General features: G+C 32.0%; 5 protein-coding genes across 9 annotated transcripts; 2 read left to right on the top strand and 3 right to left on the bottom strand.

The window, feature by feature from the left end:
* The first annotated feature begins 208 nt into the window (after positions 1-208).
* On the top strand, positions 209-2688 carry LOC110645487 (polygalacturonase At1g48100). Of its 2 annotated transcripts, XM_021798715.2 has the most exons (6): positions 209-770; positions 894-1061; positions 1154-1198; positions 1295-1502; positions 1597-1678; positions 1906-2688. In XM_021798715.2, exons 1-6 carry the CDS (start codon positions 354-356, stop codon positions 2405-2407), a joined length of 1422 nt encoding a protein of 473 aa, XP_021654407.2. In that variant the 5' UTR covers positions 209-353; the 3' UTR covers positions 2408-2688. The 2 variants fall into 2 exon arrangements, with proteins under 2 accessions (XP_021654407.2, XP_058002890.1); XM_058146907.1 differs by having other exon boundaries at positions 209-1061.
* Positions 2689-3450: 762 nt separating this feature from the next.
* On the bottom strand, positions 3451-7021 carry LOC110645575 (uncharacterized). 4 transcript variants are annotated; one of them, XM_058146908.1, is made up of 6 exons: positions 7005-7021; positions 6781-6933; positions 5443-5771; positions 5228-5332; positions 5083-5130; positions 3451-3849 (listed from the first exon to the last, which is right to left on the bottom strand). In XM_058146908.1, the coding sequence occupies exons 3-6, from the start codon at positions 5707-5709 to the stop codon at positions 3610-3612; spliced, it is 660 nt and encodes a 219-aa protein (XP_058002891.1). In that variant the 5' UTR covers positions 5710-5771; positions 6781-6933; positions 7005-7021; the 3' UTR covers positions 3451-3609. The 4 variants fall into 4 exon arrangements, with proteins under 4 accessions (XP_058002891.1, XP_021654576.2, XP_021654507.2 ...); XM_021798884.2 differs by lacking the exon at positions 7005-7021 and having other exon boundaries at positions 6781-6962; XM_021798815.2 differs by lacking the exon at positions 7005-7021 and having other exon boundaries at positions 6862-6949.
* Positions 7022-8716: 1695 nt separating this feature from the next.
* On the top strand, positions 8717-9675 carry LOC110653540 (uncharacterized). Its single transcript, XM_058146906.1, has 2 exons — positions 8717-9114; positions 9212-9675. Exons 1-2 carry the CDS (start codon positions 9090-9092, stop codon positions 9574-9576), a joined length of 390 nt encoding a protein of 129 aa, XP_058002889.1. The 5' UTR covers positions 8717-9089; the 3' UTR covers positions 9577-9675.
* Positions 9676-13817: 4142 nt separating this feature from the next.
* On the bottom strand, positions 13818-16133 carry LOC110645773 (pentatricopeptide repeat-containing protein At1g56690, mitochondrial). The gene has a single exon (XM_021799050.2). The coding sequence runs from the start codon at positions 15966-15968 to the stop codon at positions 13854-13856; it is 2115 nt and encodes a 704-aa protein (XP_021654742.2). The 5' UTR covers positions 15969-16133; the 3' UTR covers positions 13818-13853.
* A 1951-nt stretch (positions 16134-18084) lies between these two features.
* On the bottom strand, positions 18085-20133 carry LOC110645856 (GDSL esterase/lipase At1g09390). Its single transcript, XM_021799150.2, has 5 exons — positions 19760-20133; positions 19364-19552; positions 19038-19198; positions 18645-18909; positions 18085-18463 (listed from the first exon to the last, which is right to left on the bottom strand). Exons 1-5 carry the CDS (start codon positions 20016-20018, stop codon positions 18231-18233), a joined length of 1107 nt encoding a protein of 368 aa, XP_021654842.2. The 5' UTR covers positions 20019-20133; the 3' UTR covers positions 18085-18230.
* Positions 20134-24028: the final 3895 nt, after the last annotated feature.

Below are 24028 nucleotides of genomic sequence, written 5' to 3'. Positions count from 1 at the left end.
TTTAAGCTTAATGTTACTGAAATCATGATTTTGAATTCTAATTCTTGCCGGCCCATATCCTCTCCTCAGTCCTCACCAAGTTTGTAACTTGTTATAGTGCTTGTAGTGGTCACATACATATCCTCAAGTCTTAATACTGGTTTTCAACTTCCTTGAACGTGGGTGCCTTGCTTCTCTTTATCCCTGCGAATGTGATCTTGAAAAAGGTTCTTTGAAGGGTGCAGGCGTGATCTCGAACTGGGCTACACCTAGTGATCAAAGAGGCCTACTCTAGTTTATTAGCTCAAACTTTTTGTTCTATAAATAGCCCAATATTTTCATTTTCACTCCATTCCCTGTCAACTTAAAAAGCTATGTTGACCATGACATTGTCTCTAAGTTTCCTTCTGGTTTTTGCCTTCTACTCGTGTCCCTTCTTTACTTCCACTGAAGGAAGAGTAGTTCATGGCCTCACAAAACACAAACACTTGCATATAGTCTCTCAAATTTCACTACCACCTGTTCCTGCTCCTGCACCACAGGCCACTAGCCCGAGTTACATTGCAGGTTTTCCTACTCCTGAACCTAGTCCTACTAGAGTTTTCAATGTACTATCCTTTGGTGCTGTTGGTGATGGCTCCTCAGATGACACACAAGCATTCAAGATGGCTTGGGACGCTGCCTGCCAGTGCCAGACAGAATTGTCAGTTCTTCTTGCTCCTGTTGGTTATAGTTTCGTGATACTACCTACTATCTTCGCAGGACCTTGCAAAAGTGGCCTTGTGTTTCAGGTAATAATATTGGACGGTAAACTATTTTATAATCTGAGTCTTCCCAATATAATTCAAGTACCCTTTTCTTTAAAGAGCAAACTGATACTGATAACTTGGCTATTTTGCTGCTATAATGAGAAGATTGATGGAACCATAGTGCCTCCAGATGGCCCTGAATCATGGCCAACAAAGACCAGCAAGCGACAATGGCTGGTCTTCTACAAAATCAATGAAATGTCATTGCAAGGGGGAGGTGTCATAGATGGGAGAGGAGAAAAATGGTGGAACCTGCCCTGCAAGCCTCACAAAGTAGGCCATTTTAGGCAACTTTGTTTCTCAGATAATTTTCACTGAAAACTGCTTATATCTCTGGACTAACATGCTGTGGTAATAAGAAACAGGGAATGAATGGAAGAGCACTTCTTGGTTCCTGTGACAGCCCAGTTGTAAGCATATACATGATTGGAATTATTTCCCAAAAAATTGGTTTACATTTATAGCATGTGTTTCTTGAAATTTTCTTTTACTGGTTTATAATGCAGGCCATAAGGTTTTTCATGAGCTCCAATTTGACAGTCCAAGGACTTATAGCGAAGAACAGTCCTCAATTCCATTTCAGGTTTGATAACTGTCAAAATGTTCTCGTAGAAATGCTCAGCATTAAAGCACCAGCTCTAAGTCCTAACACAGATGGAATTCACATAGAGAACACTAACAATGTTCACATATATAATTCAGTCGTATCCAACGGTAATTCTAATGTCTTATAGACCTTTCTTCTCCTTCATTTCCAATGTAGAACTCTCTCTCAAGTGCCATTTATGTTCTCTGGTTTTTCCTGTAGGGGATGATTGTGTATCAATTGGAGCTGGTTGCCATGATGTAAATATCAGGAATATAACATGTGGTCCAAGCCATGGAATAAGGTACGTTCGCTTCTTGAATCTAAATTTGCTGCAAAGTGGTACAAAAGTTTGGGTTTGGCAGCTCTAGAAGGAGGCCTATTCTTCAAATTTCAACTTATCAGCAGCTTCATCTATGTAGGACCAAAACTTTTAATGCATATATAACGCATTGTTGATACCGCACTTTATTCTAAATTATGTGAACTTCTGCTCAAGAATAGACTAAAATAGTTAATATCTGGCGGCAGCATTGGGAGTCTTGGGATTCGCAACTCGCGAGCCTGTGTATCAAACGTTACAGTGACTGATTCAGTGATCAAGCACTCTGATAATGGTGTTAGAATCAAGACATGGCAAGGAGGCTACGGCTCTGTATCTGAAGTCACATTCAACAACATTCATATGGACACAGTCCGGAACCCAATTATTATAGACCAATACTACTGCCTGAGCAAGAAATGCGCTAACCAAACAAGTGCAGTATATATTTCTGATATTTCCTACATAAACATTAAGGGGACATATGATGTAAGGAGTCCACCTTTGCACTTGGCCTGCAGCGATTCAGTCCCTTGTTCTAACCTTATATTTTCAGATATAGAACTCCTTCCTGCTAAAGGGCAGTTTGTGGCTGATCCATTCTGCTGGAATGCTTTTGGGGATACGCAGACAGTTACTATCCCACCACTTTCTTGCTTATCAGAAGGCATCCCAAGATTTGGAGACCAGACCATTGTTGATCAGTGTTGAAGCGGGACGAGTTATGTATCATCATGAAAAGTTTCAATATCAGAACTTCAAGCTATAGTTTTAAATTTTAACCACCAGATTATTCCTAGGCTGGCAAGAATTTCACTATAACGATAATAGTTTGCCAAGACTCAAAAGGAGTGTAAGCAACAGAATGCGTACATGTAGGCATGCACTTGCCTTAAAACTACCGGTAAGGACCTCACTTTTCTCCCATCAATAGGCACCAAAAACATTTGCTCAGACCTTAAAACTCGTGTGAAATTACCTTTTCTGAAAAATGGTCCCTTAATGTGTGAGTTTTAACCATGTGGTGAAAGTGACTCTGGTGATGATATAGAACTAAATTAACACTAATTGCAGAGGACAATTCCCCAGTGGATGTCATCTTTGACACGGCAACCCCAAAACTATGCACATGAAAAGGCTAAACAGTATAGCTGTTATGGCTGTTTTGTCTTTGGTGGGATGGTGGACAAACTTGTTACCAACTGCCAAGTAGCTCGCCACCACGGTCCCTCCTTATGCTCGGCAGTCGACATTAAAGATATTTCTCTAATTTGGAATTAGTTTGGAACAATTTGCCAATACAATAAAACGAGTAAATTCTAGGAAAATTTATTATATCAAGTCAAATTCTATCATATGATTAAATTCTAAAAAAGAATATTTAATTTTGAAATCTTTCACAATGACTCCATACATGAATTTACGTGTAAAAATGTACTGTTACAATATCAAAAAATATTAAACGAAATCAGTTTCACATTGAGTTGGATTGCAAAAACATTCAGAATTTGAGAATTTGAGAAGGGGAAAAAAAGGGTTAAAAAATTCAATCACAAGCCATATATAGATAAGCCGTTTTGGAAGAAACTGCTGCATGGAAAGGTGTGGTTAAGTGAAGTAAAGAAGACATGACAAGAAGCAATGTATGCGTATGACTAATATAATTATTCACATATTAACAGAAGATTTAAGAATCTTTTGATGATTGGCCAACCATTTAAAAAAAGGCCAAGGGAAGTCCAGAAGAAGCAATATCCACCAGAGAACATTCTTCTTTCATTCAAATACAGTCATCCGTTTATTGAAGCATTTCAATACAGGCATCCGTCCGCTTTTGCAAACAAGGTCAACAACACTACAAGCTTAGAAGCCCCTGGACATAAATATGCAAATGGATGCCAATAGATTACTTACTAATATAACGAAGCAAGTACCTCCAACAAGGAAGCAGCAAATTGCATTTGGGTCTCCTCATCAATGGTCAAGAAGAGAGGTACATGCACAAAGAGTGACTGGGTCCCATTTTGCTCTGCAAAGCGGAGTGAGTGGTAGTAAACATAATTGCAGACAAACCGACCAGCATCATCGGAGGTCACCACCTCGTAACCTTCCTTTGCCAAGGCCTTTGTAATCTCCTCAACAGGAAGAGTTGTCTGTAGGCAATAAGAATAATAAATCCACATAGGTTAATGAAACAGAGGTAAGAATAGATTTAGTAAACATCATTTTTGACCATGCTAAACGATAAGATTGCCTTGTGAAGGCAAAAGCAGCATAGCTGCTACTTATTACATTCAGAGTCCGCCATATACCTCCACATAACAAATGAACAGCATCCAAATGAAGCCACTGTCTCCTAATGTAAGTAAAAACATTAATGATGGATTGTATTTGAAATTTTCTCAAAACAGATTGATATCTTCTAAAGAGACTTCATTTCGAGAATCTTCAAATGAAACTGGAAAAAAGTTGATGCACAAAACAAAAGGAATTGTGTTTAGTAGTGCTTTTATTTCAAGGCATAAAGCTTGTGGCTTTAGGTTGCAGTGAAATAAACACTTAACAGACCACTAAAGGACAGAATAAAAAGGGAAAGAGATGCCTAATAAAAGGAATTAGGTCCCCTGATATGATAAACAGATGGTGGTTTCAGTAATCGCTAGCTCCTCTGCCTTAGCCAATTGATGGCAGAGAGGCCATAAAGAGTGGAAACCTTCGAATACATCATCACAAATCGGCCATTCGGTCCAAGCTGCTATGACATGAAAGTTTTCAACTCATTTCCTTCCATTTTCAATTGGACAATGTGTGAATATTGAGAAAGTTAAAATTGTGATGGTAATTCCTAAAACCTACGATAGGAACACATAACAATTAAGAGAGATTGCAGACACTGAAAAATGGTGCACAAGGAAACAACTAATGGACAGGAAATTCAATACTGCAAATATAATGATAGGCAAGCTGGATAAAAAGAAAGACAATCCAGGACACTTTCTATTGAACTGCACAGTACTTTCAAGCTGAACACAGCACATCATCCCAAAATAAAAATTGCAGGCAGCTTCCCTTGCATTGTCAATTACACAAGCCCCTCATTCTGCTTTGTACATTTCCTTTTAAAATAAAAACATGGTACGAGAACGTGCCATTGCATATTCTGTAACTCAGTTGCTGTGGAAAAGAAAAGATGTGGTAGAAAAGTAAGTAGCCTCAAATACCATAAATACAGTCCAAGAACTGTATAAAACCTTTTTATATCATAATAAAAGTCCACCAACATTCAGCAATCATGATCATCAATTAATAATTTCTGCTTGTCAGAAAACATAAGATCCACTTCTGGGAATAAAGGTACAAATAAAGGTATAATGAAACACATGTACCTCTCTTACTCGTGAAATTCCACCATCTGAAGGAATAATAGGTACTTTCTGCATAACAAATTATAAATTCAATGAAATGGAATTCTCATTTGGAAAAATAGAGAAAGAGTTGTATGAAAATAACAGAAAAAAGGATACATCTAACCTGTGGTTTCCATCCCATCTCATCAGGACACCGAAAAGTAGCTTCATTGACAGCTTGATGCTCAATGGCAAATCTAGTTGCCCCACTATTAACCCCAAAGTGCAGCTAAAAGAAAAAAGTAATCAAGCAAAATTTAACAAACTGAGAACTTCAGAAAGTATTATCATGCAACACGCATCAGGTTAAGAAATTGAGGAGGCATTTGCGCAACTAACCCAAATAATTCTCTGAGAAGTTGAAGATTCAGAATTCTTTGTGTTTACGGCAGATTGAAATGTCTGGTACAGGGGAATGAGTGCTCCTTGTCCTGCAGTTTCAAGCACATTAAAGCTCCCCAATATCACACCTTTTGGCAAACCCTTCTTCTTCATATACTCTTCAAGATTACTGACAATAGTCTCAGTTGGATTTTCTGAAACTCCATGGAATTTCTTAAATCCTGTCACATGGATTGTTACAGCTGGAGGCCCTTCAGACCCCATCAGTACTTGAGTATTTAGACTGAATGTTTCAGCATGAAATCTGAAACGAAAAATCCAAGGACCTGCGTGAAAAGAATAAAAATAAGTTCATCAGTCACCCTAATAGAAGCGATTAATCATGACAAACTTCAAAATATCTCCAGTTAAATAACAGCGAGTTAGATAATTTTTGTTCTTCAACAAATTGAATGCTCTTCAGTCTTCCCTGTATTCCCCTCTGGAATAAATCATTTAATGTTTAATAATGATTAAGCTCTAATCTAACAACGAGTTGGATAACAAAATACAAACGACTAAACCCAGGAAATTTCTATTCCACCTGAAACAAAATTCTGATTACTGAGAAAATTTGCAGAGAGAATTTGGAAATGGAAGTTTAAGTTTATTCAGGAAAGTCGAAAGGCAGTTACAAAGTGGTAGAAGCAGTAGCCTCAAATTAAAGATAAAACACAACAAACTGACCATCTGTAGAATTGAAAGCAAGCTTATAAAATTGAAAATATATGGAAAATAACCCATTTCCTAAAACCATGAAGAGATTAAACAAGTCTAAAAATCCAATCCAAAATCAAAGAAATACACAGCTAAAATAGATAACACCTTCAAAGGCCACAGAACATAACAAAAACAAACAACCCAAAAAGAAATAAATCGCTTTTAATCCTCCTGAACCCGAAATTCAAGCTAATAACTAAATAAAAACATCATTGATAAAAGACCCAGGTGATCAATCTGTCCTAAAAAGGGAAATTAAAGATTTTTTCTTTTAATTGAGAAAGAAAACATAAGACCTTCTAAAAATTTCTCACCTGTAATGTTCAGATGGAACGAAAATGAAAGATGAGAGAAAAGGAAACGACTCAACCACAATAGAAAGTAGATTCACTGGTAAAACAGATTCATTCAATAAAAACCATTACAAAGGGGCATAATTGAAGAAAAGACAGACGAAACTCGGGCCCAAATTTAACAACTAAAAAGGCCCTCAATTAAATAAAAGTTACAATTATAAATTTAGGTCCAAGTCTAATTAAACTCCTAATAATTTATGGATTCAACTCAAAACCGGACCTAAATTTTAAACCCGAAACACTGTCCCTTTCAAAGAAGAAAACACCCTAGCCGCCTCTGCAACTTCCAATTGAGCCCAACCTCTGCTGCAACTTCCAACTGAAACGACCATCAACGGATGCTAGTAACCATGAAAGCCAAAGCTATGAAGACCTGAAAGTAATTTAAACGACAGATAAGAAATGGGTAATAAAGCAGGAAAAGATAAAAATAAAAATACGAACTTTGTTGTCATCTTCGAAGAGAAACGGTAGAAAGGGGCCACTTTCATATTATAATAATAACAAGAACAATCACCATAATAATAATAATAATTATCAACATCATTAGCGGCATGTCTTTTGCGATATGGTTAAAAATGAAACAGTGCGTATAAATATTGTTAAACGGTGCGTGCTGAAATCCTTTTATAGTGGTGACTTCCAAAATAAGAATTCGGTTTAAATCGCATAGGATTGAATTAAATTATTAAAATTAAATTAATTAAATTATTACATTTTAAAAGTTAAATTAAAAAATTATTATTTAATTTTTATATTTTAAAAATATTTTTTTATAAAAATTTTTATTAAATTATTTAATTTTCCTTTTAAATTTTTTTATTAATCATACTATTTATACTATTATTTAATTCATCTATTTTTAAGAAATTAATTAATTACTCTTTTATTTTGAAAACACTTGTTATTTAGTTTTTTTATCTTAAATAAATTAATTAATTGATTTATATATATTAAAAAATATATTCTTAGATGAAAATAAAAATTTTATCATGTGAGACTAAATTTTAATTTATATTTTTATTAAATTTTTAATTCTGTGGATATCATTTTCATGTTTTTTGAGATCAATTGATTGGGTCCTAATGATGTCATCCTTGGGCAATATAAGGCTATTTCTGGAGACTAAAAGATGTAAACTTGAACAGGCTATTTCCATTACAAGTTTTAGTTGTCATGTGTGGCTGCTGTACTCTACTCTTTAAGTATTGTTTTGGTTATTTCCTCATTGTTGTAATGTACTCTGCTTTACACTTATATCTATCTATTTATGTTTGATTAGTTTGAGAGTTGTGTCAATCAAGTGAAAGTGAGAAACTAAAGAGAACAAATTTTGAATAATTTCTGGATAGATTTGCCAGCCTAGCTGGTCCCATATTTGGAATAAGGTGGAACAGGGGGTATCAATCCAAGATGTATTCATTATACAGCGACAATCATATGGATTTATGTCCCACACCACATAACTAATCATTCATTTTGAATTGTCAATGCCATGTTTGTGGATTAGACAAATCTGATTGATTCTTGAAAATGGGTCTGGTTCTTCGGCCTTCAATAAACTTATCAGATATCTTCCTGTCATTGCAAGCCTTATTAAGGCCTTCCATTTAATTGACTGACGGATGACTTCAAATAAATAAATAAGCAAGCAACAATCTCACGTTTTGATGACTTCAAATAAATAAATAATAAAAGATGGAAGTTTTTCTTTGTGGAAGGAAAGAAGTGATCTTATACAATTTTCTTTTCTCAAAGGAAATGTCTAGTTCTGAGTCTTCATCTCGTTGTCTCATCAATAGACGAGGAAAAGAAAAGTGTTTTGGCTTGAGAGTTTAACAAATTAGACGTTGGAAAAGAGCAAGTTGTTCTCCATGATCATGAATGGCAACTCGAAATCCAACAACTGCTTTCCACCAAAATGGCATTTAGAACCCTTCCACTTTTCTTTAAATTAACAAAGACCTGAGACTCCTATGAGTGTTGGGAGTTCAATTTTGCATCTTCTTCCTCTATAAAAGAAAATTATGTACAGCTACTGTGAAAGATATTTGCTATCAGCAACGATGAATAAAGAAAGCGAAGGAGGAAGACTATTGTTAGGAGTAGGTCCAGAAAGACGTCATGTATTCTCTTGGAGAAGCACTTCATTGCAAGCGGCCACATAACACTATGTCATGGGTGCTGCGTCAGCTCTGTTATATCATGGAGATTACGTTTCTGGGCCAGTACGATGCTAGCAATTATTCTTCCTACCCACTCCCCCACCTCACCTCTAATTTCCCAAAAATGCCCACCAGTAATTCCATTAATAACAATGTGAAATGGGCAACTCCGCCATAATAATACACCTCGTGATGGACATTTCTATAAATTTGTTCCTCTTTTAAATACCTTTTCTTTCTGCCATTCAACCACCCAGTGATGACTCTATATACAGCAAGAAACACGGGGTTTGCAGTTAGTGAGTCACTTGCTATTGCCAACTGCTAAGCTAGGCCAGTTCTTTGTACTATATTACATGCCAGCATGTGCATGGATTGCGATTCGTTAGGTATCAGGGAATAAGAAAAGACTAATACTCTCTCCATAGTCTAATACTTGTTTATGTGTTTTAAATCTTGAATTTCTTTGATCCTGTTTGAGGAAAGCTCGCATGGAGAGTGATACAAGGAAGAGGAAGATTGAGAACGTTGAAGAACAAGAGAAGGGAAAAGAAGAGCAAGAGTTGGAAGAAGATGATGAAGTAAAGATGGAGAAGTTCTTTGCTCTGATAAGAAGCTCAAGAGATCTTATGAGAAAGGACCCCAACGAATCCAAAGAGAAAGAGGAGAAGAAACCTGAAGCAGCTGCTGCTTGGAATCCATCATTCCAACCAGAAGATTTTATACAAGATATTTTTAAGGACAGTCAGACAGATCCTGGTCCTTCCAAGACAGCAGAAGATGAACAAGAAAAACAGAAGAAAGAAGAGGAAGAAGGAGACAATGGATTAGACCTAGATCTTTCTTTGTAGTCATGTATTATGTAGACTTCTTTTGCAATTTGCACGTTGAAAATAAATGGGCAAAATTTTCCACTGTTATTATTATTAATAGATTGACATATTGCCATCTATCAAGGACCACTAGAATGTGTAAATATGTTCCGTCAGTGTCAATTTTCCATATACAGAGAGAAGAAAAGGGAAAGAAAAACTGAGAAAAACTAGAAATAGGAAAAAAGACAATTGGATACCATTCTCTGATCTGGTTATAGCTTATGTGCCAATATTATCACTCCTAGCAGCTAGGGGCCTTCTTGCTTAATCATTTTCACTAAATGGTAGACTGTAACATTAATTTAGAGTGGGGCTTTGAGGGCAACATTTGAAGAAGTTGCGGAAGAATGAGAGAACAACTCTTGAAACAAACAAATCTTTGGTCATGTGTTGCATCTTGTTGAGTTTGATCTCAGATCAGCTGCTTGACCCACTGCAAGATCTACCCCAAATAATTTATGACAACTTCATAGAAGCAGCTTGTCATTTTTTGGAACACTAGGGCAGCCTTAGTGGTGGCCAATGTCGCTGGATGCATGTCTTATGACCGATATTATTTGCAACTTTAATTAATTGGTTTGAAGTCATGCTTCCCATTAAGCTTTCATAAGATAAATATCAACATTAGAGGGATTATGATGTAGTGGTACACTTATTGCATGATGCAGATAATCAAAGATAAAATTCCTACTTTTCCATCCTTAAAAAAAAAAGAGAGGAATCAAAGGGTAATTATCAGCAGCTACAATGCCATAAATGGACAGAATATTAGAATGGAGCAGACAAAATGACTGTTTAGGTGGGGGAAAGGAAGACTGACAAGTGGCCATTGATGTGAGAGGAAAAACATCCTGAATGATGCAATACAATTACCCTATATAATCCGCCAATTATTCATAGCTACTTTGAGAGAAAAGAGCATCCTAGTTGATTCACTTCAATCACCTTCACTGGACCAAATTAAAGGTCTTACACCCCATATAGGTCCCCACTAATATGACATATTTCCCTATGATCATGCACCAGATTTGTGTAAAGTGCGAAAATGAAGTCACCCTTGAGCAATTGCCAATAAAAATCATAGTGGTTAAGTGGAAACTACACCAACCATGGAAGAAGAGATGAAAAAGAAGCTAGGCATCGTTGCAGAAAGATATGTTGATGAAGATGAGAAGGTTGAGAAGTTCTTTGCAATAATTAGAAGGCTAAGAGATGCTCGTAATTGTTCGACAAACAGCTTGCGCGAATTTGAGGCTTGCAAGAGAATGAAGAAAGCAAAGAAGGGACATGTACCAGTATGGACTCCATCCTTTCAATTGGAAGATTTTGCTGGGCTGAACTTAGCTGAGACAATTCAACCAAGTTCTTCGAACAAGGACCAAGAAAAGGAGAAGAGAGAAGAGCTAGACCTCAATCTTACCTTGTGAAGATTATAGGATTCTTATAGAGCACAAAGTAGGGGATTGATGTTCTTGGGAGTGGTTTGATTCTAGGTTTGCAAACTCAACTATAAGATTGTTTGTTCATGTGATATTATTTTCACTGCTTTTATTTACTACGTTCAGAAAACAGAAACCTTCCTGTGTGTTCCTCTGTTATATGTTAAGATTTTTCTAGATATTTGAAGCAAGAAAAAATATTTTGTGATTTTGTTAAATCAGTGTCAGCTAGTAAAGTTTAGTTGTAAAGTTGTGATCATCCATAATTCAAGGGATGATGTCTACATGGAGTCTAGAAAAGTTAGTTTGAGTTTGGGCAAACCAAACAGTAATGTACTTGATGCTCTCTGTTGGTAGTGGTGGTGGTCTCCTTTCTCTTGTTCTTGCTGTTCAATGTTATTCAAGACTGAAATCAAAGAAACCTGTGAATATGCAAATCATCACATGAAGTATCTGCATTAGAAACATAACTTTCAGGGAAACAAAAGAATTGTTTTAGGCCTGTTTTCAATTGCACTAATTTCTCCAAGAAGATCAAACTATACTTTCCAAGCACCGTTGAAAAGAAAAATTCTTAATAGAATTAATAGAGATTTCATCTCAGGGGTGTTCATGAGCACAAATAACTAGTTCAATAATTTCCCTGATAAGAACTGGTACAGTAAAAGCACAAAAAGACGATGCAGGACAATACAAATACCTCATCGTTAAACAATGTTCCAACAAGTGCTCCTTTTTCTCAAAAATCTTCTTTCAAAACCCTTACGTGAAATTGATAAGGACACAATAAGATAGACATGATAAATGTCAACTTCAATAAGGTAAGCACTATTCGATTTGAATCAAATAAATCGAATCGAATAATTTTAATTTAGTAATTGATTTGGTTTTTAAAATAATTCAGTTCGATTTGGTTTTGCATTTAAGAATTTTAATTATTTTGATTTGATTCAATTTTAAAAAAAAATCGATTGAACTAAATTGCTTTATCGATTTTTAAATTGATTTATTTTTATAGGAAATTTATGAATTATATGTAATTATATATATAAATTATTCAATTTCATTGATTAATAGTTATTAGATTCAAATAAAAATTAAAATTAGACCAAATAACTTGAAAATCAAGTCTAAATTAAAAATCAATAAAAACTCAAAAATCAATCTGTTTGAAACGAACCAAACCAAAATAGGACGGTTCGGTTCAATTCAGTTTTCATTCATTTTGATTCGATTCGATTTTTAAAATATAACAATTCAATTAATTTGATTTTTGATGATTCAATTTAGTTCTATTCGGTTCGATTTAAATCAAATATTCAGTCCTAACTTTAATTGTATACTCGGTGAAATAAGATAAGAGTTCAAATTTTAAATGAAAAAGTAAAGAAATTAGGTAAACCTGAAGATATTATTGTGGCATTGATAAGAGCCAACTTGAAGGAATCACCCACAGTACAGAAATAGCTTCATCCCTAAACAGGGAAAACTCATTGGATACTTTTGGCGTTGAGATAGAAGCGAAAGAGAATTCCAGTTCCCACTCCCTTCTTGTCTTATAGATTACCATACGATAAAAACGACAAGTCGTTAACCAATCCCAAATCAATATGGACTTGTGATTAATCCAACAATACAAAAATATATACTACAATTTTTCAATAATATCCATGATTAATTTGCCATTATATTATGCAATTAGTCTAAAATTCATTGTATTTAGTATATATTTATTTATAATAGTAGTAAACAAATACAAAAAAAAATCTAAAAAATAATCATATTATTTAAAGTTCTTAAAAATAAAATTTAAATTTGAATAAATTAATTAATAACTAACCGGGAAAAAAAAAAGGCATAAAAAAGAAGTCAATGGTTTGAAATGGGTCAGATTCGCATATTCGGCCCTGCCCCGTTAGCGGTCAAGAGCAAGGACACTCTGCAAATTGATTGCAAAATTTTTACTTTTCAATCCAACATGATTAGGAATCCCAACCCTTTATGTTACAACCTTCCAATGATGAATTTCTTTCTGAAATGCTGGACCATATGAGATGCCAATAGTTCCAATTGGAGGACTGTTCTGCAGGCACAGCAGACTGCAGAAATCAGCAAGTAAGAACAGGCCCCACGCTCCACAGGTTTCTCCACAGGTTGCAGTGCCCAAAATAAATATGTGGCCCCGCGCAACTCCCGTCAAATTCTGCCAGCTGCTCTTCAGCATCCATTGGATCCATACAAGGGTCTGATTACATGCATTCGTGATTCTGCCACCTCGTCAATCTTTGGCTCCAAAACCCATCTGTAATCTTTGGCTTACGATCAGCTTTGCCTGGAGTTTATTAACAAGTGGATAAATTAAATTTTAGAAGTTATAATGAAATTACTTTTAAATTAAAAAATATAATATAAAATTTTTTAAATTTTAAAAATTTATATTATAAATTTTTTTTAATTATTTATAAATAATACATTAATATTAAATAATTTAAAATAATAATAATATGAACAATTATTATTATTTTTTAAAAATAAAATTTATTTAATATTATGACTGAAATTTTTTTCATAATTAATATGTAAAAAAATCATAATTAATTATATCATTAAATAAAAGTGAAAAAATTATTTATATTATTATTATTATTTTAAATTATATAAATCAATTATTGAGAATTAAAAAGATTTTATTATACAAAATTTTAAAATTTAAGAGATTTTATGTTATATTTTTAAATTAAGTGCCGATTCTATTACAATACCTAAAGTCTAAAGACCAACCTTGAAATTTATCCCTGATAAGGCACTTTGCAATCACCAGTAGTCCCCACAAGAACACAACCCGTCCTTAAAATGATGAAATCTATTAGCGTCCCTCAGAATAATCTCCCTTCTTGTTACTTTAGCTATTAATTTAATTGCAGAGTGGCAGTCACCACAAACCCGAAGGTTTTTCATGACACGAATGGGCATCCCTTCTGGCACCTTCAAAAGTCCATATGCCACAGCCAGTTTCTCACTGTGATAGCGTAGGCTATGAACCTTCTCTTCCTCATCCACATCATGCAGCACAAAGCTACCATCAGGACAATAGCCAATTTCTCTTAATAATCCACCTAGCTTTTCCAATATTTTCAATATCGCTGCATGCTCAGGATGTCCGGTGCTATCTCCCCCAGTGAACATATGCACTTTCTTCTCTACTTCAATCCAACTACAACCGGGTGGTTTGCTTACATTTCTGGCTCTCATGGATTTTCTCAACTCAGCTACATCTTCCCATCTACCTTGGGATGCATAGATATTTGAAAGCAAGATGCGAGGCCCAGCATTTTCAGGCTCAAGCTCTAAAAGTTTCCTTGCTGCAACTTCAGCTAAATCCAACTTCTTATGGGTTTTACATCCACCTAATAAAGCACCCCAAACAATAGCATCTGCTTTCATAGGCATATTTCCAATTAAACTCATTGCCTCATTTAGTCTTCCTGCTCTGCCAAGTAGATCAACCATGCAAGCATAATGCTCAATTCTTGGATCCACTAGATATCTAGATTTCATTGACTCAAAAATATCAAGCCCTTCTTTAATCTTCCCACTGTAACTACATGCTGTCAGAACTCCAATAAAGGTAATTTCATCTGGTGCAACGCCTGTAGAGAGCATGTCATGGAAAACATGAATAGCTTCATTTCCTAAACCATGCTGTGCGTAACCCGTAATAATTGAATTCCACATGATAGTATCCTTCGTAGAAAACGTATCAAATACCCTCTTTGCCTTTACAATATCACCACATTTAATGTACATTGTAATCAAAACCGAGGAAACATACAAATCAGAATCAAACTGGGATCTTACCAATTGTGCATGGACCTGTCTGCCATGATCAAGACTTGCCAAGCTACCACAAACGGAAAGAATGCTTATTGTAGATGGGAAATTTGGCCTAACTCCTTCCCTTTGCATCAAACTAAACAAATTGAGGGCTTCCAATTCAAATCCTTTTCTCTCATAAACCTTGATCATGGCACTCCATGTCCCATCGTCCTTCTCTCTCATTTGATCAAATACCCACTTTGCTTTCCCTACCTCCCCATTCTGTCCAAATCCAATGATCATCTCGTTACAAGCAGCAACTGGCTTCATTGGCATTACCTCGAAAAGTTCAGCAGCTTCCTTAATCCTAGCGCTCCGAGTATATCCCATCAACATTGCCGTCCATGTCACCTCATTCTTATCCGGCATTACTTCAAACAACTTCCTAGCCACATCTACCTTGTTATTCATGGAATAACCACTAATCATAGCAGTCCAAGCAATGACATTCCTTTTTGGCATCTCATCAAAAATTTCTCTTGCTTCACTTAATCTTCCCTCCAGGCACAAACCTCCAATCATATTAGTCCTAGCAACAACATCCTTCAGTGGCATCATATCAAAAAGCTTTCTGGCTTCATCAACACGTCCATCTTCAATCAAACCACCCAACATAACAGTCCAAGAAACCACATTCTTCTCAGGCATTTCCCAAAAGAGTGACTCTGCCTCTTTTATCATCCCCTCCTGCACGTAGCCCCTGACCATAGCTGTCCACGAAACAACATTTCTTTCTGGCATTTTATCAAACACTTTTCTCGCATCCATAATCATACCATTTTTAACATACCCAGAAATCAATCCATTCCAAGACACCGTGTTTCTGTCAGGCATCTTATCAAACAAATTCTGCGCCTCGCGGGGCTGCCTGTTTTGGAAGTAGCCACCAACAATTGCATTCCAAGAAACAACGGTTTTGTGAGGCAACTTATCAAATATTCTTCGAGCTCTATTAATTTGACCGATACGAGCGAAATGGGAAATCTGGGAATTGGAGGATGATGCAGATAAAGCTGCGCAGTAGGTTCTATGTGAGATAAACGGAAACCGCATTGCTGAAAAAGAACAGGAGAGCAGTGTAATCGCAAAGATGAAAACACTGAATTTTGAGATTTTGTTAGTTTATCGTTTTTTTTCCCCTGGAGCTTCGGAGATACTCGACAGCCACAATCGGCCAGTAAATTAACACAGAAATACGCGGGAAAGTCTAGTGACAAGGGGAGCTAGTGCAAGGGTGGGCGCAAAACTTTTTAAAATTAAAATTTTACCTATAAATTTTAATTAATTTTTTAAAAGTTACTGTTTATCCTCTTAATTTTTTTAATTAAAATATTAACTAAATTTTTTTAAAAAAATTATTACTTTTACTTTCAAAATATATATATATATATATATATATTTTTTATTATTTAATTAAAATATTACGTATAATTTTTTTTACTTTTATTTAGTTAAAATTAATTATATAGATGACTTATTTGATTAAAATTAATTATATAGATATATTTTTTCAGCTTCAAGGAGGAAGTCTGCTGTCAGTCTATATGGAGTCCTAAGTAAAGATATATTCAGTGGTCTGACGAGGAGAGATTAAAATACCTTTTATATGTTGAACAATATAATCATATTTATTAAATAAGCTTTTGAACCTCAATAATTATAGTTTTGGATGAGTTTTATTTTTAAAATGAAAGACACGTTTTATTTTCAAATTTCATTTTAAGGAATTTAATAGGATAATTTCATATTGTTAGATAAAATATTAAAATTATATATATTATTTCAGCTTTTATATTTTTATATTAATTTCATGCAAATTTTTTATATTATTTAAATTTAATTTTTTTAACATGTGAAATGTATCAGGTCAACTTAGAAATTTGTTTTTTTCTTTTTGAGAGTTTCAAGTTTTTAAAATTTTATTCCTCAGATACAAGTCTTTTTAAAATGTTAATTACAAGGCTAGAAATGCAGGGACGGGATTAGAAATTTGTCATTGAAATAAAAATAAATATTTGAAAAAATTAAATAAAATTTCAATAAAAATATAAAATATTCAGAAATTAAAATTAAATAATATAGAAAATATAAATAAAATACTCTTGAGCCCTTCATTATTAATAATAATAATAATAATAATAATAATAACAACTAAACAAATATGAAATATTTTTTTTTAAACACTTAAAATAACGTATAATAATTTATTTATAAATTTTATCAATTTTTTTAATAAAATTCAGTTTAAAATAAGCGATCTTGAATTTATAATAAAAAATGAATTGTGATGTTCCAAATATGTTAAATGTAAATTAATAAATGAGTTTCATAAAATTTTATAAATCTATTTATTAAACAAAAAGTTTTACATGAATTTTTGTCAATTTAATTTTATAAATTAATAAATGACTCGGCCCATTTTCAGTCAGAATTGCAGAATCCTCCTTGATTCTGATTTTAACTTCGTTCTGATTTCAGTTTTGATCAAATTGAATAATTGAAAATTTTTCTTTTTCTAGGATGACTCAGTTTCAAACCACACCACACTTATATGTAAACATTATTTAATTTGAATCAAATAAATTTAATCGAACTATCTTAAATTAATAATTCACTTTGATTTTTAAAGTAATTTAATTTAATTTAATTTAATTTTTATTTTAAAATTTTTAATTATTTCAATTTGATTTTAGAGAAAAAAAATCAATTGAATTGTTTTATTTATTTTTAAATTATTTTATTATTATAGAAAATTTATGTATTGCTTTATTTATTTTTGAATTACTTTATTATTATAAAAAACTTATGTATTGCTTTATTTATTTTTAAATTACTTTATTATTATAAGAAATTTATGTATTATATGAATTTTTTTATATATAAATTATTTAATTTTATTGATTAATAGTTGTTAGATTCAAATAAAGATCAGAATTATACTAAATAATTTAAAAATTAAGTCTAAATAAAAAATCTATTAAAGCTTAAAAATTGATTGATTCAAACCGAACCAATCCGAATTAGGGCAGTTGAATTCAATTCAGTTTTTCATACACTTCAATTCAAATCGATTTCTAAAATATGATAATTCAATTTTGGTAATTTGATTTGATTCAATTTAAACCGAATGCTCAATACTAACCACAATGGCAAGTTTCCTACCGCTACATAAATCAAAATTTTGTCTACTAATTCAAATAAAATAAAATAAAATAAATCTCCACTACATATTTTCAGTTGATAACATGTTTAATAATAATTAAAAAAAATTCAGTAGATTTCTGTAAAAGAAATCGAACATAGAGCAAATGAAAATCAATTACGACAAAAGAAATCAAACAACGCACGAGGTGAAGAATAAGCTGTTGAAAGTACTTTTGAGGCTATAACTGCATTAGCTGCTTCAGTATAATGGATCCCATCCCAGCTTAAAAATTTAGATCCCTCGTCACACACCTGATATCCAGGCTGACCACATGTCACCTTGATATTGTAATTGTATGGAGCTCCTCCAAAACCACAACATGCCATTAGTGGATTTGAAAAACCTGCAATGTCAATGCAATGCGTTTACTCAAAACTGCCAAAGTTCCTACAAAGTTATCTTCAGAATGCAAAACATGGGTACCAAATGGTTATCAGGTCTGTTACAAGTCTTTGTGAATGATTATCTTTACAGTCAACAGTAGAAAATACTTGTCAAGCAAAGAAGAACATTATTTAACTTACCATATTTGGAGGAGTTGGCAATGAGATCGTATTTGACGGAATACATATCTACATAGACTATGGTTGCACCTGTCAATTGAGACCTCATCCTTTGGCATGAACGGCGCAGTCCTTCATTGAACAATTTTGCAGCACTATTGTAACTAGAAATACATCCATGTGGATCCAGATCCTTCTTCTGAACTAATGCAAGTTTTTGAGGGAGGCAACCTAATGGTCCGGTGTTATGTATCCAGAACTTCCTGCCTCCTTGATCATATAAAGTCTATTTGAAATTAAGGCAAATTCTTCTTAGTGGGGAACATTCGACAATATCACAGGCAATCTGGGTAATATTTGACAAAAACACAAGTGTATTGCAGTTACCAAGCTCTTTTGGATTACTAATATTACCTTTACAGCAATTTCTATTTCTCGAATGATGGATGGAATCCTTTTGATCACTTGCACATTGGATAGTTTTTTAGAGAATGAATCAGCAACGTCATTTTGTCCAATATCAATCATGTAAACTGCATTCCGAAACCCTTCATCATTGATCATATTTCTTGAACCTAAAAAATGAAAACTCTACACATGCTCAGTAAGTTCACTTGTTTACATATCTACAATTTTTTGCAGCAGAGAGTTGCCCAAATAGTTTACAAGTTTGATTACTAAGCTTGTTAGTTACTAATTCAATTGCTAAACACACATTTTAAAAGAAACTGAGACATTACCAGCAGCAACAAGTTCAAGGGCACGAGCTTTGAAATGAAGGAACTGCATTATTTGAATGTTCAATGAAAAAGGAACATACTTTGGGAGAGTCGAAGACCCCACAACAGCAAAGTTTACACCATTTGTGAACCTGGACCCCCCTAATGAATCCATATATGGGCTTAGAAAACTAGCATTCAAACTTTGGCCTGCACAGGGTAAAAACAACAGACACTATGCCTTAGAATTTTTATAATGCCATAATTTTTTCCATCAAATTGAGAAGAATGAGAGTTCATACGAAATTGCTCTAAAATGAAATTATTTAACCTAATTATATCAGATAAAAATCATTCATAATCTTAGCGTTTAAAAAAAATTCTTAAATTATTGGTACTGTGGGAGAGCATACTCACAGAGGAAGTCGATCAGGAGACGTCCATCAGACAATCTACCGGTTGATTGACGGAAGAATAAGCGACCATTGGGGAGATTTACAGGGAAGCCGAGTCCGGCGGCGAGTCCACCAGTATCGGAGTTGGAATCCCCAAAGTTGAAGATGATAGGCGGGCTCTTGCACTGAGAGTGAGAAGCAACAGAAGTGAAAAATAACGGAAGAAAAATAACGAGAATAATGAAGTTTAGAGATTGGGATAGCAAAGAGGGAAACGCCATTAGTGAGGTCAGAACTCAGAAGCGAAATGCAGCGAAGCGAAGCGCGTTTTACTCTGGTGTTGCTTGCGTTTTATATAATATAGGCGAGTGAAGTGACGAGTGATGAGTGAGATATTGTCTTTTTTTGTTTTGCTCTGAAAGTATTTACTAGACAGCAGTGATAGTGGGCCAGCGTAACGTATAGATGTCGATGAAGTTTTGAGATGACTCAGACAACCCATGTGACGTGTGCAGATCCAGACCAATTTGGACCGACTCATTATTTTTGCCTATAAGACTTTGTGTATGAAAGTGAGAGCTTGAATCCCCGATCGCCAACATATGATGTTAACCGTTAGGGCATTTTCCGTCAAAAGTTGCCACCGACAATCAAAAAGAATGGCTGGACTATCTTATATGGGCTATGGGCCTTGGCTCTAACCCAAAAATACCAAGCCCGGGTTATCTTATAGGCTGTCTTAGACCAAAGAAAGTGGATTTAGAACGTAGCAGATAAAAGGAGTTCAAAGGTTACTGTTTTGATCATTGTCTTTAGTAACGTCTTAGACTCATATTTTTTTTTTATTAAATAAAGTAAATCATTGTTTAAACTTTAATGTGGTCACGTGCATGTCATTTTCACTTTTTTGGAGAATAGGTCTAACGTCCACCCACGACCAATCCATTACCCATGCACTTATTTATGACCTATTTAGTATTTTTATTAGTATTGTTATTAAAAAAATATTAAAATAATAAAATTACTTTTTAAAAATTAATTTTTTTAATGATATTTAAAATTATATTTTTATTAAAAAATATAATTTTAGACTTTCAAACGTAAACGTAATGTCAAACAGACACACTTAGTTAATTGGTGATGTTTGCTGTTTCGAACTCATGCTCTCGGTCCATCACCTTTTCCCCCTGCCCTATAGCCCGACCCGCATGAGACCCCCATCCCCATGAACTTCATTGTTTTAATTTTCATTAGTCTCATTTTTCTTTCATATAATATAAGCTTTACTTTTTTCAATTTATCCTCTCTTTATTAAAAAAAAAATTATATTCATATTTTATTTTATGTCGCAAACATACTGAAGAAAATCTTTTATCAGAAAATTAAGAGAATAAAAATTTAAATTTAACATTTATTAAGCGATGATATGATTTGAGTACATTAGTAAGATCACGTAACTTTATAGATTATTATAATTTTTTAAAATTAAAAAGGTGAATTTTTATACTAAGAATTAATGAAATGACTAAAATAACCTTTTTGCTTTTTGAGGAAATATCGCCCATGGAAAGTGCACTCTACTTTAGTGAAGGGGTTCACAGGGCAAAAAAGTATCCCCACTAGATCATGGCTCGACAAGAGGCGAAAGAAAAGGCATATATGTCTCGTAGTTGTCTTGACCCACTTATTATTAGATTTAGGACGAGGAAGATTTAAAAAAAAATTAAATAAAAAATAATAGTTATTACACAAATAAAAAGTAATTTTTTTTATAATTTTAAAAAATAAGTCTCATATATCATATGATAAAGAATTTTTAAACATTGAATGTATTTAATAATTTTTATTAGCACGAAAGCCTTTGCCATTTTATACTCACCTATTGCAATATCAATTCCCCCAAATATAACCATAAACATAAAATTGGTCCAAAGGAAAAAAAAAAAAAAAAAAAAAAAATATATATATATATATATATATATATATATATATATATATATATTAATTGAAAAGAAAGCACAATTTCATCCTATTATTAACTATTTTATGTAATTATTATATGTATAGCGTATAAATTTTAATTGTCAAATATGATGAGATTTTTATAAGATATTATAATAAAATTGGGTCAAATTCTTGCTTTGCTTATATTTGAAAATGCAATGTAGTTAACGCAGGTTGATGAATAGCATGAACTTGCAAGCTCAAGATAGGACGAGACAAACGGCCTTTTTTTTAAAAAGAAGCAATTAAAAAAAATATATTAAAAAGGGTGACTTAAAAAGTATTTATTAAAAATGAGTGTTTTGAGCTGACAGATAACTAGTATGAGCAATGTCCTGCAAACAAAAAATTAAAAAAAAAAAATTTTTAAAAAGTAGCTAAACGCTATTTAAAATTACATTTGACTGTTAGACACTACAATAAGAATCGTGCAACTACTTTTCTAATATTAAAAATATAAATTAATTACTTTAAAGTTCTTAAAAAAAATTTTAATAATAAAATTATTCATATATTTTATAAAATAATTTTAAATATTATAACTATTTGCAAATAAATCCTCATATTTTTGTAATTAAAAAATATGTAATTTGTACATAAAATAAATTACTATATAATATAAAAATTTAAAAATACAAATATTATTTATGTGTAAAAGAGCATTAATATTAATTTATTTAGTAAATTAATAGAATTAGTATAGTGGATAATTATATTAAATATTTTATAAATATTTGAAAATTGGTATTATTTAGTATTTATTAATTTGACAAAATATTAAATTATGATAAATATTATTAATATGAATTAATAAAAAATATATGAATAAATAATTGTTGAAATAAATTAATTAAAAATAAATAAAATAATTTATAAATATTAAATTAATATTTGCGAAATATGAAATTAAAATTAAAATAACTAAAATAATAAAAATAACGTATAAATATTTTAAATATAGTTTTAATATTTAATAACATAAAATTTTGATAATTAGTTTATAATAAATAGTTTTTAATAATTATTAATCAATGAATTATGTGGAGGTCAAAAATTGATAATTAGATAATAAAATATAAATAAAATGAATAAATATTTGCATTAATTATCTTGATATATATTAAGATTTAATTTTTTTTAACAAATAAATAAAAGTGACACAATTAACATAAGAAAGTATCTATTGAAAATTTTAAATAAAAGTGTAAAAAAATTAGGCAAATAATTTAAGTAATATCATACAAAATATTACTAATATAGTAGGTGAGACGGTGTTTTACATCTTTATTGAAAAATTTAAATAAAAGTATAAAAAGATTAGATAAATAATTTATACATACTCGTGATATCATACAGAATATTACTAACATGATAGGTGAGACTGTGTTTTGCATCTTATAGCACAAAAAGATAACTTAGTTGTGGCACTTGATTATATTTTTTAATTTATTTTATTATTTACATTTTTACTAATTAAATGTATTATTATTAAAATATTTATAGATTACTTATATATTTTTTTTTAAGTTGCCACCTTTCAGAGAAAAAGCCTGAAATTTTATGAAAACCCATCTGAAATTCAATCAAGAATCCTTCCTTTTTTTTTTTCTTCAAATATAAATTTCATCAAATTTATATATATTAAAATTTATAAGATAATTCAATTTTTTGTGATTGTGAAGCTTCATTGAGCTACCTCTGGTCCCAGGATTTTAATGCGAATTCTAATTATGATATAATTTAAACTCTCCATGAGATTATGATATTCATATCTTTATTTCAATAATTATTTTGAATTAATTTATTTCAATTAATATTTATCACAAATTTAACATTTTATTAAATTAATAGATAGTAAATAACATCAATTTTCAAATATTTATAAAAATATTTAATATAATTCATTCACCATATTAATTTTACTAATTTTCTACATAAATATAAATATTCTTTTACATATAAATAATATTTGTATTTTTAAATTTTTTATATTATATAGTTATTAATTTTATGTATAATTTTTAATTTTTTTTATATATAATAAATATTAATAATTTTTAATTTTATAAATTAATTTTTATATATTTATTAATTATAAAAATATAAGGACTTATTTATAAATAGTTATAATATTTAGAACAATTTTATAAAATACATAGATAATATTATAATTAAAAAAATTTTTAAAGACCTTAAAATAATTAATTCATATTTTTAAAAATTAAAAAATAATTGATTATTTTTTAAAGTAGTGTCTAACGGTTAAACACAATTCGAAATAATGTCT

Source organism: Hevea brasiliensis, chromosome 5, assembly GCF_030052815.1.
Source record: "Hevea brasiliensis isolate MT/VB/25A 57/8 chromosome 5, ASM3005281v1, whole genome shotgun sequence".
NCBI classification, from domain to species: Eukaryota; Viridiplantae; Streptophyta; class Magnoliopsida; order Malpighiales; family Euphorbiaceae; genus Hevea; species Hevea brasiliensis.
The sequence above is the reverse complement of the archived record's forward strand: the minus strand, read 5'-3'. Positions and strand labels throughout refer to the sequence as shown.

Excerpts from the sequence above, each read along its gene's own strand:
- LOC110645487 (XM_058146907.1), top strand. The coding sequence starts at position 354 with ATGTTGACCATGACATTGTCTCTAAGTTTCCTTCTGGTTTTTGCCTTC. Across the intron at positions 1,062-1,153 it reads TGCCCTGCAAGCCTCACAAA|GGAATGAATGGAAGAGCACT; the intron begins GTAGGCCATTTT and ends AATAAGAAACAG. Across the intron at positions 1,199-1,294 it reads GTTCCTGTGACAGCCCAGTT|GCCATAAGGTTTTTCATGAG; the intron begins GTAAGCATATAC and ends TTTATAATGCAG.
- LOC110645575 (XM_021798815.2), bottom strand. The coding sequence starts at position 6,892 with ATGGTCGTTTCAGTTGGAAGTTGCAGCAGAG. Across the intron at positions 5,333-5,442 it reads CTTCTCAGAGAATTATTTGG|CTGCACTTTGGGGTTAATAG; the intron begins GTTAGTTGCGCA and ends TTTTTCTTTTAG. Across the intron at positions 3,850-5,082 it reads GAATTTCACGAGTAAGAGAG|ACAACTCTTCCTGTTGAGGA; the intron begins GTACATGTGTTT and ends TATTGCCTACAG.
- LOC110653540 (XM_058146906.1), top strand. The coding sequence starts at position 9,090 with ATGTGCATGGATTGCGATTCGTTAG. Across the intron at positions 9,115-9,211 it reads CATGGATTGCGATTCGTTAG|CTCGCATGGAGAGTGATACA; the intron begins GTATCAGGGAAT and ends GTTTGAGGAAAG.
- LOC110645773 (XM_021799050.2), bottom strand. The coding sequence starts at position 15,968 with ATGCGGTTTCCGTTTATCTCACATAGAACCTACTGCGCAGCTTTATCT.
- LOC110645856 (XM_021799150.2), bottom strand. The coding sequence starts at position 20,018 with ATGGCGTTTCCCTCTTTGCTATCCCAATCTCTAAACTTCATTATTCTC. Across the intron at positions 19,553-19,759 it reads TCTCCTGATCGACTTCCTCT|GCCAAAGTTTGAATGCTAGT; the intron begins GTGAGTATGCTC and ends TACCCTGTGCAG. Across the intron at positions 19,199-19,363 it reads CCTTGAACTTGTTGCTGCTG|GTTCAAGAAATATGATCAAT; the intron begins GTAATGTCTCAG and ends TTCATTTTTTAG.